The following is a 14,074-nucleotide window of genomic DNA, read 5'->3' as shown; positions in this document are numbered from 1 at the left end:
TGCTGCTATGAATCTCACAAAGCCTTAAGGGTCAGGCAATGTGTATTTCTGACTTGGTACAGTGCCACTTTGAGTGATGAAAATATACAGAGACAGCATTGATAAACCTGTGATCTGAAATTTCACAGTACAGTTCTGAATATGAAGTGCCAAAACACTGTGTTGCTGCTAGGGACTGTATCAGAGTAAATAAAATGAGCAATTAAAGTGGCTGAAAAGACATATTGAGACGTTAAAGCAATTCCAAGCATGTTTTCCTTTCAAGCTTAGCTCAGTTTATTCTAAGTAGATGAAGTAGTTGGAATACATATGGCAGGGTCAAGCCTGCAAAAAGTCAAGACCCCTTGTGTGGTAGGTACCATGAACAGTGCAATAGCTAAGTCACGTTTTCCTGCTGAAATACAGACCAGAAGAAAGTTTACCTGATACACTATTAGTTAAAAATAATCCCCTATAAACCACTTTCCAGATACGTTGGTTAGAAGACAGGGTTATTTTTTAACTTGTAGCTAAGCTTCAACCTCTTTCAAAATAATTCAACATTCCATACTTACCTAAAAATTAAATACCTAGAGCCTTCATGCATTAAAAGACCTGAACAGAGACTAAGGTTTGTTAAGCACCAAGTTACAAGGTCAATAAGACACTCAAGTATTCTCAAGAAAATTTCTTTATAGAAGATGTTATGACTCTTCGGGATTATTTGGGATTTTTATTTCTTCTGGACTGCTCTCATCAGTGCTTTCACTGCTTTCAGTGGCATCATCTGGACTGCTCACGCTGTCCTCCTCAGAGTCTTCCTTCCTTTGTGCTAGACTGGAAACATTTTTCAAGATTATAAAAGTGAAATAACTTACAATAAGTAAAACCAGTATTTAAATTAAATTTCATTACCCTGAAGAATTGACTGGCCTGTTGGGATTAGAAAATTCTTTTTCTAAGTCAACATCAAATGGATCTGGAAAAAAAAGGAAAAACTGCAGAAGATGAAAAAAGCATTTGCTTAATGGTCTGCCTTCATTTTCCTATATATGAATGCCAAGGAGGGGAAAGCACAGAAAGTCCAGTTCACATCTCTTATAGTTGTGAGATGAGAAAATAACCCAAATCCTGCCTGCCCAGTCTAGACATTTCACTCTTTTCCCTCACCCCCTGCAAGGGGTTCAGTAACTCTCTAGAGGTAGTCAGATTGTGTAAGTAGGTTTCTAAGGCTTGGGTTAAGAAAAAGGGCTCTCTAGTTAGCTGATGTCCTCTGAGAAGTAAATTACAGCTGTCCAGGTTTAGCGCTTGCTGAGTATGGGTGGGGCTGAGTTTACTTTGGCCGAAGTAGCTGGGAAGAACTGTTGCCTCAGAAAAGTCAAACGAAGCTGACAGCCTTGGTTCTGCAGTTCAACCAGAAAATACAGAGGATTGTAGGTGGAAGTATGCTTTAAGTGGCATAGCCATATTGCCCCTTAAGAGCTGCCTTCAGTTTAATCTAACTAGTTAGGCTTCCACTAAGGGGATGCTTTAATTCAGTATCATGGCAAAGAGATCAAAGCTTAGAGCAACCAAAGGCTGTTAACCATCTTCTTACAACGTGAGCCCCTGGCTTATTTTACAGGGCTTAACCACCAAGAAAAGCAAATGTTAATTAGGATAATCTCTTCATATGTTCTTACTTGCCTTTCTTTGTGCTATCTTGAATGAGACCAAGCACTCACCTGTGAAAACAGCCTGAAGTACTGGGATTCCAATAAATTACTGGAAGTTTGGGAATAAACTACTTGTACTTATTATAATTATTTTAATTATCTGTATAGGCCTGATTTTAAACATCTCGATTGAGGACTATATAAATATGTCTATTAAAGGTCCTTCTTAGGTTTATGTGTAACTAACTTGCTGTGTATACTTGTATGCCTATATTTCTCTGACGGTTCCCTCTCAATTAATAGTCCTTTTACTCATACTCTGCTTTTAACATCTGCATATAAAACCAGGAAGTATTTTCTTTTGTCTCTTAAGTTTTCCAGTTTGGTTATCTGAGTAAAGGTAACTGCTTCACACTTCAGCTGTGAATACACTACTCTATGCATTCAATTGCTTTAGTCATTTTCACCTATTTTAGTTGAAAAAAACTGGGCAAACGGCCACTCTTAGCACAGTATGAGAACAAAAGAACACATATCAGCAAAGCACTTATCTGCCACCTTGCTAGTATTTTCATGAGATTTAAGGAAAAAAACTGTGAAGCAACTAGTTAGAAAAAGGGCAGGTGTAATGTTTTTGTGTTTCTCTCTTACCTACTTCTTCGTCTTTTTTTTCTGGGACACAGGCTAAAAAGTCCTTCTCAATGCTTTGCATGTCGTCCTGGCAATGACAGGCTGCGTATTTTTCCAAGAGATTTTTGTTCAGGTCAATAAATGCCTTACCCCATTTAAATTTCCTTAGAAGAATGGTGGCTAGATCTGGGAATCCTAAAACAGAAAATAAATCACTGGTTTTCTTCTTTAGTGTGAGATTTTACTTGGCTTACATGTTTCTCGTTCAGTATGTGCACACATGTCAATACAACAGAAAGATGCTTGCCAGTGTTTCTTTCAGTGTTTGGGGATTAAAACTTTTGGAAAGGCTACAAATATTTTCAAATTTCAGTTTAACTTGAAACATGGAACTGAATCCAAGAATAGTTCATAGCCTTTTGGCAAGCGTTACATAAAAATATTATGCACCACCCAGACAAAATGAAGATTATCAGTTTGTGTCTGTTTAGTAGCTGACATTAATTCTCCACAGATAATACGCACTCAGAAGAATGCTAGACAAGCTGATCCCAAAGTCAAAAGTGATGACCCGTGTGACAGCGTTACAGTTTATTTTGTTGCAGACCATCACTTCTGATTTATTAAGGATGTAGTAATTGCTACCAACATACTTCACAAAGTAGGAGCCTATCAACAACAACTTGAGCCTACCAACAATGCAAAACGCTGCAGCAAAAGCTTCCACGCAGGACAGCTTGCATGGCCGACCATAGTTTACAGGATTTGCAGCCACCAAGTAAGGCAGCAACCGCAGATGACTCCCCCTCATTCTCTTAAAGGGAGTTTCTTCTAATTTGGCCCATGAGCAATCTATGACTGCAATTCCACTGTGAGCAATGACACCCCTGAAAAAAAGAAACGTCACTGTATTTAAGAAATTGTCACCCTTTTCCTGATGAAGTGAGAATTCCAATTGCCGCTTTATATTGGCAACAAACTTGCATATGACCCCTGCTTTTGTCAATCAAAACCCATATGCTTTCCAATAACCTATAACAGAGATGCAATGAGAAGTAACAGTAGCGTGGTTTTCCTCTAAACATGTAAATGGCAAAAAAAGGCTTATCCATGTGTTTCAAAATGAAATGTGAATAATTATAGGCTTAAAAATGTGACAGAGAACTGTGGTTAATAGTAATGTTCACACTTGAAACTGCACCAAAGTTCCGATTCAGGTTCTCTGCTAGGTTCTCTCTGCTTCTAGAGACAAATCTTTTCTCTGAGTAAGTATATCTTTATAAAAATTCTGCAGGCACATTTGAAGAAAATTCTCATTTTCCGCAAAAAGCTTTCCGGTTAACACATTGTGTTGTCTAACCGAAGAACTTGCATAAATATGGCACGGTAAGAGACACAGTAACGACAGGGCTGTGCTCTGAAGAAATTAGCCTACAAGACGTGCACCTTGATTTTTCATTGGGACCTACAGATGCTTTTGTTATCTGATACTAGCTGTGTAAAAATGTCAAGCTGATCGGATAAAACGGCTCTGTTTCTCATGTTCATGCATCAGTGTAGTGTAATAAGGTCAATTTTATTCCGTATGAGTTTCAGCCATGAATCAGTGGTTAAAATGCTCTCCCTAATAGAGCATCAGGACGGTATTTGAACCTCTCTCCAACACAGTCTGCACCTCCCTCACTTCCCTCGCCGCCCGGATTTTGCCCACAGGCACCGGGGCCGCACCTGTCAGCGGGAGAGACGTACTCCGTGGCCAGCGGACTCAGGACGACGCCCGGGAATCTCTGGCGGAGGCGCAGGGTTCGCAGCAAACCTTTCCGGGCTAGTTTTCTCCCCGTGCATTTCTTGGGATCACAGTGTCCGAGCTCCCACATGGCAAGGGGGCAGGGGAACTTGGCCTCCCGAGCGCCCCCATCCGCGGCCCTCTCGCCCTCCAGGCAAGCTGAAAACAGCAAGTGTACATCAGTGCCCAAGGGCGACTCAGCACAGCTCGGCAGGACCCGTTTCCCGCGGCGCCTCACGCACCTTTCAGCGCGGCCTCCGCTTCCGCCGCGAAAGTCTCGAGGCTGCGAGTCCCGCGCCGGCCCCCGCGCCGGCCCCCGCGCCGGCCGCGCTCCATGGCCGCGCTCGGCGGAGGCCCCGCCCCGCGGCGCCGCGCGCTTCCTCTTCCCGCGGAAGAGGCGATGGCGGCGGGGCTGCTGCTGGCGGCGCTGGGCGCGGCGCTGGGTGGGTGCGGGGTGGGTGCGGGGGCTGCTGCTGGCGGCGCTGGGTGGGTGCGGGGGCTGCGGCTACGGCTACGGCTACGGCTACGGCTACGGCTACGGCTACGGCTACGGCTACGGCTACGGCGCGGGCGGGCGGGCGCGCCGGCGGCTTGGTCCATCCGCCGCGTTCAACTGCTCTCTCCTCGCAGGTCTCTTCGCCTGGGCGGGGAAGATGAAGATCGTGGAGGAGCCGAATACGTTCGGGTACGTGGCCGCCTGCTCGCCGTGTCGTGCCGCGATCCACTCGCACTCGGCGGGCTCGGGTCTGTCTGCCGTTGCGCCCGCTCCAGCCCGTTTGTTCCTCCGGGGATGGGGCGCCGGGCCGGGCCGCTGCCGCAGACCCCGCTGTTGGCCCGGGGGCAGCGGCTGTCGGTGTTGAGCAACACAGGTAGGGGAGGGTGTATGCACGGCCAGATGCATAACTCAGCCTTAAACGTTTAACTTTCCTTCTTTTGAAAGGTTGAATAACCCATTCTTGCCTCAAACAAATAGGCTGCAGCCAAAGATGTCCCCGTCTGCAGTATCAGGTACATGCAACCGTTTTTTTGGTTTTGTTTTTTTCTTATTTTTTTTGTTTTTTTTCGTTTTTACAGCTTTTATCGTTTAGTAACAGCTGTTTGCAGTGCAAATAGTCTATTTCGACATTATGCACGCAAAACCGAATTTTGCATGTGATTTTACAAGCATCATGGAAAATAAGCACGGGCAAATATATTTCATTAAGCTCCTGAAGGATTAAAACCTAGATTAACTTCACTGGTGGTTCCAGGTCTCAATGCTGTTAATTCCGTTTTTGTGACAGGACTATCCGTATGTTTTATTCTGTGTTTTTCTAGCCTGTCACAGATCCTTTTGATCCACAGTAAACACTCTTTTCTTGTTGACACAATCTTCGACGTCACTGAGATTATCATATGAAAGTCATCCCATTATCTGGTAGTACTTAATATACCCAAAAATAGTTTAAATAAAAAAAGTCCTAAGAGTAGTCCTGGAACCAGTCAGAGGGGCTCCGTTTCACACATAGCTTAGGTGGTACAACATAAATACACAACTCAAGCAAAATAAACAGGAATGTAAAAAATTCTAGGCCCTCTATGAGAGGAGAACAGATAATCACTGAAAGCAAAGACTTAGCAAAAGGGAGTAAGTCTTTTCTTTCTGCTAACCTTAGGCACAGACTTAAACTTTGTTCAGATTCAAGAAAGACATTTTGGTATGATGAAATTGAATGTGATTATGCTTAATGTTTTCTGTCTTGTTTTATAAAGCCAAAGCAAGTGTATAATTCTGCATGTACTGCATGTGAAATATGAAATAGATAGAAATGGGATTAGTAATAGAATGCTGAATGGGAAGATGCCAAAAGTAGCAGGAAAATAGGAGAGCACGCCAGAAATCCTTCTTTATTTGTTGTGGGATCTTACATGTAGCCAAAAATTGGGACTGTGTATGTAGAACATGAACCTAGGGCATGGAACCCTGCCTTGCAGAATTATTTCTTTAGCATGGAAACCGTACTTGTTCTTTTTTTCTACAAAACAGTTGGGGTAATAGTTCTGGTAATTTCTCTTCTACAGTATCTGCACTGGAAAGGGAGACATGAGTTTAATGCATTCCTCTTGGATATGCATGTTTGCTTTTTTTCATCTGCAAGGAGAGCATCCTAATCACTGGGGCACAGATTTCATGTAGTAGAGGAGCAAACCCTTTGGCCTAGTCCATCTCTAGAATGAAATGCAAGATTATACAGTCAGAAAAATACTTGGGAAAGAGAACTGCCTGTATGCCAGTGGTTAAAGTATTCTGGAGGGCATGATTCTGGTAGTCTGACCTTTGTAGAATTGCTTGTCTAGATACTTGGAAAAAGTACCCGTGCAATCTTGACAGTGGGGAGTTAGAATCCAGGATGGGATTTTACTTTATATGCTTTGTAATCTCTTTTCATCTTTCCTCATAAATATTTAGTAAACCTAAGGATAATTTCCTTATACAAGAGATACTGAGGTACTCCTCTAGCATGTAGTTCAGAACCTTTCGCCCCCTTTTAATGACAAGTTACCCATCTTGGATTCCTTTGGCAGCAAGCCTCGTAGTCAATACCACAAGAGTAGAATTGCAACTGCTAACCTGTCTGACAACAAAAGGTTTATCTTGTTGAATACTACCTGGATCAGACCATGAAGGCAAACAGCAAAAAAGAATATCCAGTTTAAGAATGTCGGAGAAACCTAAATGTGCAACATTGTCAACATTTTGAACAAACAAGCTTTGCTGCTATAAACTTGCAGAGTTTGAATGAATTTGGAGACAGACAGCTGACAAGCAAGAGTTTCAGTGATTTCAGTGTTAGATTTTGACAGGATCTGCACTGATGATTCCTTTTATGGACCTGGCCTCCAAATGTTTATTTTTGCGCAGGTTTCTCATTTTTGTTGTTGAAAATCTATTTCACTGGGTAGTGAGAATGAAAAACGTTAAAGATTGTAACGCAAACCAGTATAGTGCTAGCGAGAACTTAAAGTAATTCATATGGAAGATAAACATTTCCTTCTGTACAGCAGAAAACTGAATTTGTCACATACTCCTTGCACTTTTGTCACTGCAGTAGCTTGCTTCAATTTAACCAAAACGTTATTTTTCCTTTATGTCATGTTGTGATGTTCTTAGGCCCTGCACATCTCTTTAGGCTTGCTGGCATGTGCTTCAGTTTTGTGGAATCCACGTGAGTAATGGATTTGGATCTTTGTTTATATACTTACTAGGAATTAACTAGTTTTTTATTCCAGTCTGAAACATTTCTTGTTTTCTATTTCTTTTCTCTCCTTTTAAGGTACAAGTATGAGTTTTGTCCTTTCCATAATGTCACTCAGCATGAGCAGACTTTTCGATGGAATGCCTATAGTGGGATTTTAGGGTAAGGCATTTAGACCTTTTATGTTTTAGCTATATTGTCAGCAGGCCACTTCATAGATTGCAAAAAGGAGGCAGTTTTAAAATTAGGATTCTTCCGTTCGTCAGCTTAGGTTGTGGTAGTTCCCAAGGCATTAGACATAAAAATACCCTGTCTTGAAAAATTCATATTTTTTTTTGTTGGTAAATATTAACCACCTGTTTTAGCTGGAGACTGATTAACAACCAATGCCTACTGCAAGTATGATATGTTCATGTGAGAAATTCAATAATGCTTACCTACCGCCTTATATTAACACAGATTTCATGTCCATTAACGATTTGCAGTTTGAGTTAAAATACAAAAATTACAAAATTAAAAGAGTGCTTTATGCCTAATGGTTGTTAAACATAAGGAGTTATGAAATGCTTAACGTAGACCCAAAAAAAAGTATCCCAAAGTATTTAAAAACCCTAGATCATAATACCACCAAATCATAATAGCTAAAATAAATCCAAGTATACACCAGACCATTCCTTTTCTAGATGTTTTGTATATAGATGTCTCTTCTTTTCCTATGTGCAGAATGGTAAGCCAGTACATGAGGAAACTGGTACATCACCATGCTGAGGGTATAATTTGTTTTCGGGCTAGCGGAAGTAGAGTAGTTTTTGTAGGTGCTCTCACCAGCACTAAAAATCCTGCAATCAGACTGAGTTGCACCAGGTACTTAACCTCATGGACTTTTTTGTGGCATCAGTCTATAAACTGTATTTTACTGCTCTTAAACACAGATTTCTAAGTGCATATAGTTAGTAAACTGGAATTTGATCCAAAACTCTGCTCTCAAAAAGTGCTGTTGATGTGTCCTGTATAGCAGCCTGGATAACGAGCTACACTGCTTCCAAGGTGTTGGCTGTAGGAAATGTAAATACGAAGACAACAAAAACGAAGTATATACACTTAAACTGAACATGGTATAAGGGTATTCTTGGTTTTCTTTCTGATGGTTCATCTTTTTCTGTCCAGTAACTTAAAACAAAATAGTGTCCTCTTTTTTCAGAATCTGGCATGAATGGGAAATTGACAACAACACATTTGTTGGAATGTGGATGAGAGAAGGAGACTCCTGTGAAACTAAGAGCAGACAGACAAAGGTATAATAACTTAGACTATGCTAATTCAGACAGCATGACTCTGCATACACTTGTGAGATTACAAACTGAAACATTCCTACCCTGAAGAAGTCATCATTTAAGCTGTGATAGAAAACATAGAGATTCCTGCAGGAACTATATGAATGAATGGAGGAGGAAAGCTAGAATCAGGATAAAATTTTGAAGACATTTACTTGTGTTTTCTCATTGGTTACTTACAACTTATTTTTTTCCTTGATAAATAGACTGTTAATATTATTACTGTAGAAATACAGTACGGTGCTTTGTAATTTGTGTCAGGCAATATTAAGAAAAGAGCTCTTTGTTGAATTCAAGATGTCAGCCTATTAAAAACATCCAGGGAAAAGGAGGGAAGAGAATTAGGCAGTTAACAATAGCCTGCTGAGAAGCTAAGCATGGTGTAAGAACAAGTACTAGAGGCATTTCAGGAAAGACTTTGAGGTGATGGAGCATGTCTAGAGAAGGGCACAGGAGCTGTGGAAGGGTCTGGAGCACAAGCCTGATGAGTAGCACCTGTCAACCAGCATCCCCAGGCCTTTTTCCACCAGGCAGCTTTCCAGCTATTTCTGCCCAAGCCTGGAGCAGTGCACGGGGTTGTATGACCCGAGTGCAGTACCCAGCACTTGGCCTTGTTGAATCTCTTGTGATTAGCTGCCAACTTGGCTGCCATATCCTGGCCAAGGTTAAAACGTTATGCTCTAACAGAGGTGCCCACTTAACATCTTTATTTCCCATAGAAGTTGCAGAAATAATTCATATTCTTGTATGACCTTTGATACTGTGATTGAAATATTTCACTGGCATTTCATTTTGAAGACAGGAAATACTGTGCTGCAAATCTAAATATGAAAACAATTCTCTGCAGATGTGACTTAAATTAGCACATTGGTCAGAAATAAAATTTTAAGAAAATCGTGCTTATGTTAGATGAAATTCTAAAGGGTGTCCTATACACTGTCCTTTTTACTCTCATTCTTGCTGGGAACATGGTGCTTAATAGTCAGAGGAATAATGGTTGGTGTGGAGAATAATTTCCCATTAGAGAAAGCAGTTTTCACATTTGATAAAATAAATGGACAGTGTGCTTGCTATGATGCTTTTTCTGTCGGAAAAAGTTAAAAAAAGCGCTGGAAACTTTGACGTGACAGTATGTACAGAAATGCATCTACTGGCACTGGAACACAGCAAATTGATCATCAGTAGTGGTATTGTTTCATGTAGACTTTTTTCTCATCTTAGTTTTTACTGATGTTTAGGTTCATCTTGTTTGTGGAAAGAGCAATAAATTGGCTTATGTGTCTGAGCCAAGTACTTGTGTTTACTCTCTGACATTTGAGACTCCTCTCGTGTGCCATCCCCACTCAGTTTTAGGTAAGGTTTAAAAAATACTTTGTGTAACAGTGGCATATTACACTGTCCTCAGAGCGTCCATTTTTAGGCTGAGTTAGTACCTTAAAATAGATTAGTATTAAATGTTTACATATAATATGAAGTGTTTATTAAATCCCAGTCATTGTAACACAGAAGTATTTCTGAAATAAATTGTCATTGCTAGTGTAGACCTGGTGAATGATTTTTCTTTTCTTTTCTTGGACTGTAGGAATAAGCCCTCTAGTATCTGCCCATTGACTTAGATTACAAAAAAAAGCTCAATTAGAATTACATTGAGCAAAGGAATATGAGGCCTTGTATCTGGAAATAAGAAAATTTTCTGGTCATTTTCCAGAAACTTTAAACGCATGAAGTGCAATTTAAGTGTAAGCCCAGCTCTTGAAAGCCGTAGAGACTGTATAATGTGTAGAAACGTTGAGTTCTTGTGTGATACTAGAGGAGGAATTAACTAATGCAGGACAGTGCTCTTGGTTTTTACATGGTTTGACTTCCATTTTTCAGTTTATCCAACTCTGACTGAAGCACTGCAAAGGAAGTGGGATGAAGCAGAGCAGCTTCTGTACGATGAACTAATAACTGACCAGGTTCATTCATTTTTTCCAACTCTATTTGGTAAAAAACCAATTCCTGTCAAATAGCCAAGCCTGGCTTCTGTAGGTTCTTGTTTTGGAGTAGATGTGTTTATTCTGCAGTTGGCAAATAGTAATTTTCATGTTCTGTAACTACTGTATGAACTAGTAATGAAGCTTGAGGACTTGGAATGGCCAGTGCAAATTACAAGCAGAGATGAGAGTTGAATAGATTGATCTATCACCTTTTGGAAACTTTCTTTTTTAGGGTTACAAAAAAATTCTGAAAGAGATTTTTGAGGAAGCAGGACTTCTAAAAGCAACAGAAGAAAACGAAGTTGGAAAACAGAATAAGAAAATAACTCTGGAATTTGAAACAGTGGAAAAGTGCAGTAAGGTATAGAGCATAATATTTACAATGTGGAATTGCCACCTTTTTACTGTATGACAGTATCAGTGGGAGAGCATTATGTGAATGCCCTTGGTATTCAGCTGAATCTCTTCATGGGGTTATCTTTTCTGGTTTCAATATGTAGCAGCCTGCATATAGTGTGATTTGGTATCTTCATTATAGCCCCTAAGTTAAAAACAAACCAGCAAAAATGAATGCTGAGTAAGAAGATGGGGGTTATGAAGGCATTAGTGTATGCACTTGGGTTGTGAACACCTTGTAGGTAACTCTTTCTGGGGAATATCAGTTTGGAGACAGGAAGGAATTACTAGTGAAGATACATACGTAACCAGCCTCAAGAATGTTGACACTTCTGTCTGTGGATAATTTCCCAGACTTGTGTAAGAATGCATTGGCTGTTGCACCAGCAAAAGGCAGAATGGCTCTATTTATTTCTGAATGACTCTTTATGTATGTGAGTAGTTCTTCTCCAACAGATTTGGAAGGTATGCTCAGCCCAAAAGACCATCACAAAAAGAGCGTGGAAGGGAATTCATTCATTATAATGTAGAGAATCAGTTGCTGTTGTCTTTTTATTTGAAAAATATAGCAAAGACAAAACACGATGTAGTAATTCATGAATATAACCAAATAAAACTATGGTTAAGCTGAATATACTTTAATACAAAGATCACCATTTTGATCTCATAGGAGGCGGAACATTCACGTGATTTTTTTTTTTTTTCCCACTCATTAACAACACAGTATTTAATAATTTCTATGTATTTTTCTGGCTTCATCATAGCTTAATTGACATAAATTGGCTGGTTTGGTAGCCATAGAATCTTAAATACTTATTCTTTTGCTTTATCGTTATTCATGTAAACACCGAAACACAACAAAAATACAGGCTTCTCTAAGACTTCAGGTATATGGTTTGAGTCTCAAAAGAACTAAGCAATCCCTGTCTGTCAGTTAACAGAAACTGCTGAGAGCAAGAACATGAAGTTACTAGGTCAAGAGTTGAGGAGCTGACTAATTTCCAGACTGCAGATTTATGATAATTATAAAGTAAGGGTAGTCCTGAAGCAAACTTAAGATTTATTCTATGATAGAATGCTAGTTACAGGACAGATGTGAAATAGTTACAGAAGGCATTCCTAAGTTTTACTCTTGGGCTTGAAAAAAGCTGCCTCCTCTTTTGGCAACACAGACATACATCTTTCTCTAAAATTTGCTCTGTGTTCTTGGAACAAGCATTTTAAAATCTTTAAAGCCAAAAGGTGTAACAGCTGTGCAGAGAGGCATTTTTTTCTTAAAAGCTCCTTATTTAGGTATGTATTTGAAAAGTGGGAGAACTATTTTTAATGTATTTTCTTTCTTAGGAATACAAGCAACTTTCCGAAGAAATAAAAAAACTTAGAGTTTTATTAAGTCAGCATGGTATTGCATACAGAGGAAATTCTGGTGAGATTTTTTTTTTTAATCATTCTTTTCCATGTTGTCTGCTCAGAATGTGAATACCCTAATGCTGTTTCCAGTTACAGCAACAGTCAAATAATCTGGCATATATGGAGGTAAAATTTAGTAGACAAAATTTTTAATAACTAAAATCTTTGTAGTTCAAAGCAGAGAGGGAGATGTTGAAGTCAGTAAGTCAGGAGTCTCTCTGATTTTTTTCAAAGAGAAATCAGAGTGCAGGGACTGAATTAAAGCCTTCAAATAAAATGAGTGAGTATATGGAGTAAGTGAGAAAGTAAGTGGAATAAATGTTAAGTGCTTTTAGTGAGTAAAAGGTCTTAGATGCCTGAGAAGTAGTACATGTTCTAATAAAGGTTAAAAAACATATTAGTGTTTTTAGAGGATTTAAGACCTTAGTTTCAGACATAATAAAGTTAAAAATATTGCTTATAATTTTTAGTTAAAACAAGATAAGCCATGTACATATTTTATACATAGCTTGGCGTGTTAAAAAACTAAAATTTTAGTAAGTTAAGAAGTAGTGGTCCAAATTTCTGTCTTGGCTAATTAAAAAGTTTCAATAAAATCATACATCAGGGAGAGCTGGTGCTCTATGCCACGGCTTTATGCCACGTGCATTTTGCCATCACATTTTGCCATTACTTTGACCACTTGCTTTTATGCCATGTGCTTATGCCATTGTTTTTCTTTGTTTTGTTTTGTGTTGTGCTTCTACAATAAATAACTTTATACCAACTATTAGTTGCTTTGCTTTTTAAAAAAGAACATAAGTCCACAGTGTGTGTGCCTAAGAGCACCCGGAGGTCTAGAAAACCTCACAGGGGAAGTTCTTACGGCTCTGCTTAATGCTTTATGAATGATGGTGATGATGATGATTTTCTGGAAGCAGGCTGTCTGTTCTGATCCATTTTCTTTCCTCTCCCTGCAGACTCTGCTGAAAGGCTGAGGTGAGACCAGGATCTGTAAAATCTCTGACTCTCCAACTCTCCTTGTCTGGGGTTTTATCCATGACAAGTGACACCAATTCAGAGTGCCCTTTTCCAGCATTTTTATTCCTAATTATTTCAGACATTAAAAGGATGCTCATTTCTCTTATTGTGTTCTTTGCTTAATTTTATTAGCGGCATTTTCATCCCAGACCCCACTTGTCAGTTCTTCAATCCTTTAGCACTGGACTTGGCACAAAGGGATACCCGTGGTGCTGCATCACAAGAAATCCCAAAGAGAAACCCCTTCCAAACCTGACGGAGAAAGCTTTCAAGGCACTCCAGAACACAGACAGCTTTTCCTGCCTTGTCAGGCCACACCAATTCTGTCCCATCCACCTGAACTGTGCAGGTGAGGAAAAGGCTTTCCTTGCTCCTCGGGAATCACTGTCTGAGACCACAGATGTCCATCCTGGGCAGCACCTGGAAACAACGTGGGAAAGGCAAAATGAGAGTGTTTTCTATCAGAAAATTACTACTACTAATAAAAATAATAATCAGAACTTCTGGACAAATTTAGTAACATCACTTTGATATGAGAAATACAGGCCATGCCCATCCTTGTAGCCCAGGTGAAAACAGGAAGGAGAACTAGAGGAAAAGCAGAGTCCCTTATTTGATCTCTGGACACAAACTGAGGCCTTTTCCCTGT

At 39.8% G+C, this 14,074-nt stretch overlaps 2 protein-coding genes across 3 annotated transcripts; one reads left to right on the top strand and one right to left on the bottom strand.

Moving 5' to 3' along the window:
• Positions 1-252: 252 nt before the first annotated feature.
• On the bottom strand, positions 253-4,412 carry TSR3 (TSR3 ribosome maturation factor). The gene is made up of 6 exons (XM_014886381.2): positions 4,293-4,412; positions 3,993-4,209; positions 2,958-3,151; positions 2,286-2,459; positions 895-958; positions 253-816 (listed from the first exon to the last, which is right to left on the bottom strand). The coding sequence occupies exons 1-6, from the start codon at positions 4,384-4,386 to the stop codon at positions 684-686; spliced, it is 876 nt and encodes a 291-aa protein (XP_014741867.2). The 5' UTR covers positions 4,387-4,412; the 3' UTR covers positions 253-683.
• On the top strand, positions 4,385-13,535 carry GNPTG (N-acetylglucosamine-1-phosphate transferase subunit gamma). Of its 2 annotated transcripts, none has more exons than XM_088174128.1 (11): positions 4,385-4,493; positions 4,681-4,735; positions 4,991-5,058; positions 7,202-7,256; positions 7,365-7,448; positions 8,488-8,581; positions 9,859-9,973; positions 10,496-10,578; positions 10,832-10,960; positions 12,340-12,421; positions 13,365-13,535. In XM_088174128.1, exons 1-11 carry the CDS (start codon positions 4,385-4,387, stop codon positions 13,385-13,387), a joined length of 897 nt encoding a protein of 298 aa, XP_088030254.1. In that variant the 3' UTR covers positions 13,388-13,535. The 2 variants fall into 2 exon arrangements, with proteins under 2 accessions (XP_088030254.1, XP_088030255.1); XM_088174129.1 differs by having other exon boundaries at positions 4,444-4,536.
• Positions 13,536-14,074: the final 539 nt, after the last annotated feature.

This window comes from Sturnus vulgaris, chromosome 16, assembly GCF_052056855.1.
Source record: "Sturnus vulgaris isolate bStuVul1 chromosome 16, bStuVul1.hap1, whole genome shotgun sequence".
Taxonomy (NCBI): domain Eukaryota; kingdom Metazoa; phylum Chordata; class Aves; order Passeriformes; family Sturnidae; genus Sturnus; species Sturnus vulgaris.
This window is presented reverse-complemented; position numbering and strand designations above follow the sequence as displayed.

Coding starts and splice junctions, on each gene's coding strand:
- GNPTG (XM_088174128.1), top strand. CDS start 4,385: ATGGCCGCGCTCGGCGGAGGCCCCGCCCCGCGGCGCCGCGCGCTTCCT. Junction 4,736..4,990: donor GAGGAGCCGAATACGTTCGG/GTACGTGGCCGC, acceptor TTCTTTTGAAAG/GTTGAATAACCCATTCTTGC. Junction 10,579..10,831: donor ATGAACTAATAACTGACCAG/GTTCATTCATTT, acceptor TTTCTTTTTTAG/GGTTACAAAAAAATTCTGAA.
- TSR3 (XM_014886381.2), bottom strand. CDS start 4,386: ATGGAGCGCGGCCGGCGCGGGGGCCGGCGCGGGGGCCGGCGCGGGACT. Junction 3,152..3,992: donor TACGTCTCTCCCGCTGACAG/GTGCGGCCCCGG, acceptor TCTTTTTTTCAG/GGGTGTCATTGCTCACAGTG. Junction 2,460..2,957: donor TGCAGCGTTTTGCATTGTTG/GTAGGCTCAAGT, acceptor TTTCTGTTTTAG/GATTCCCAGATCTAGCCACC.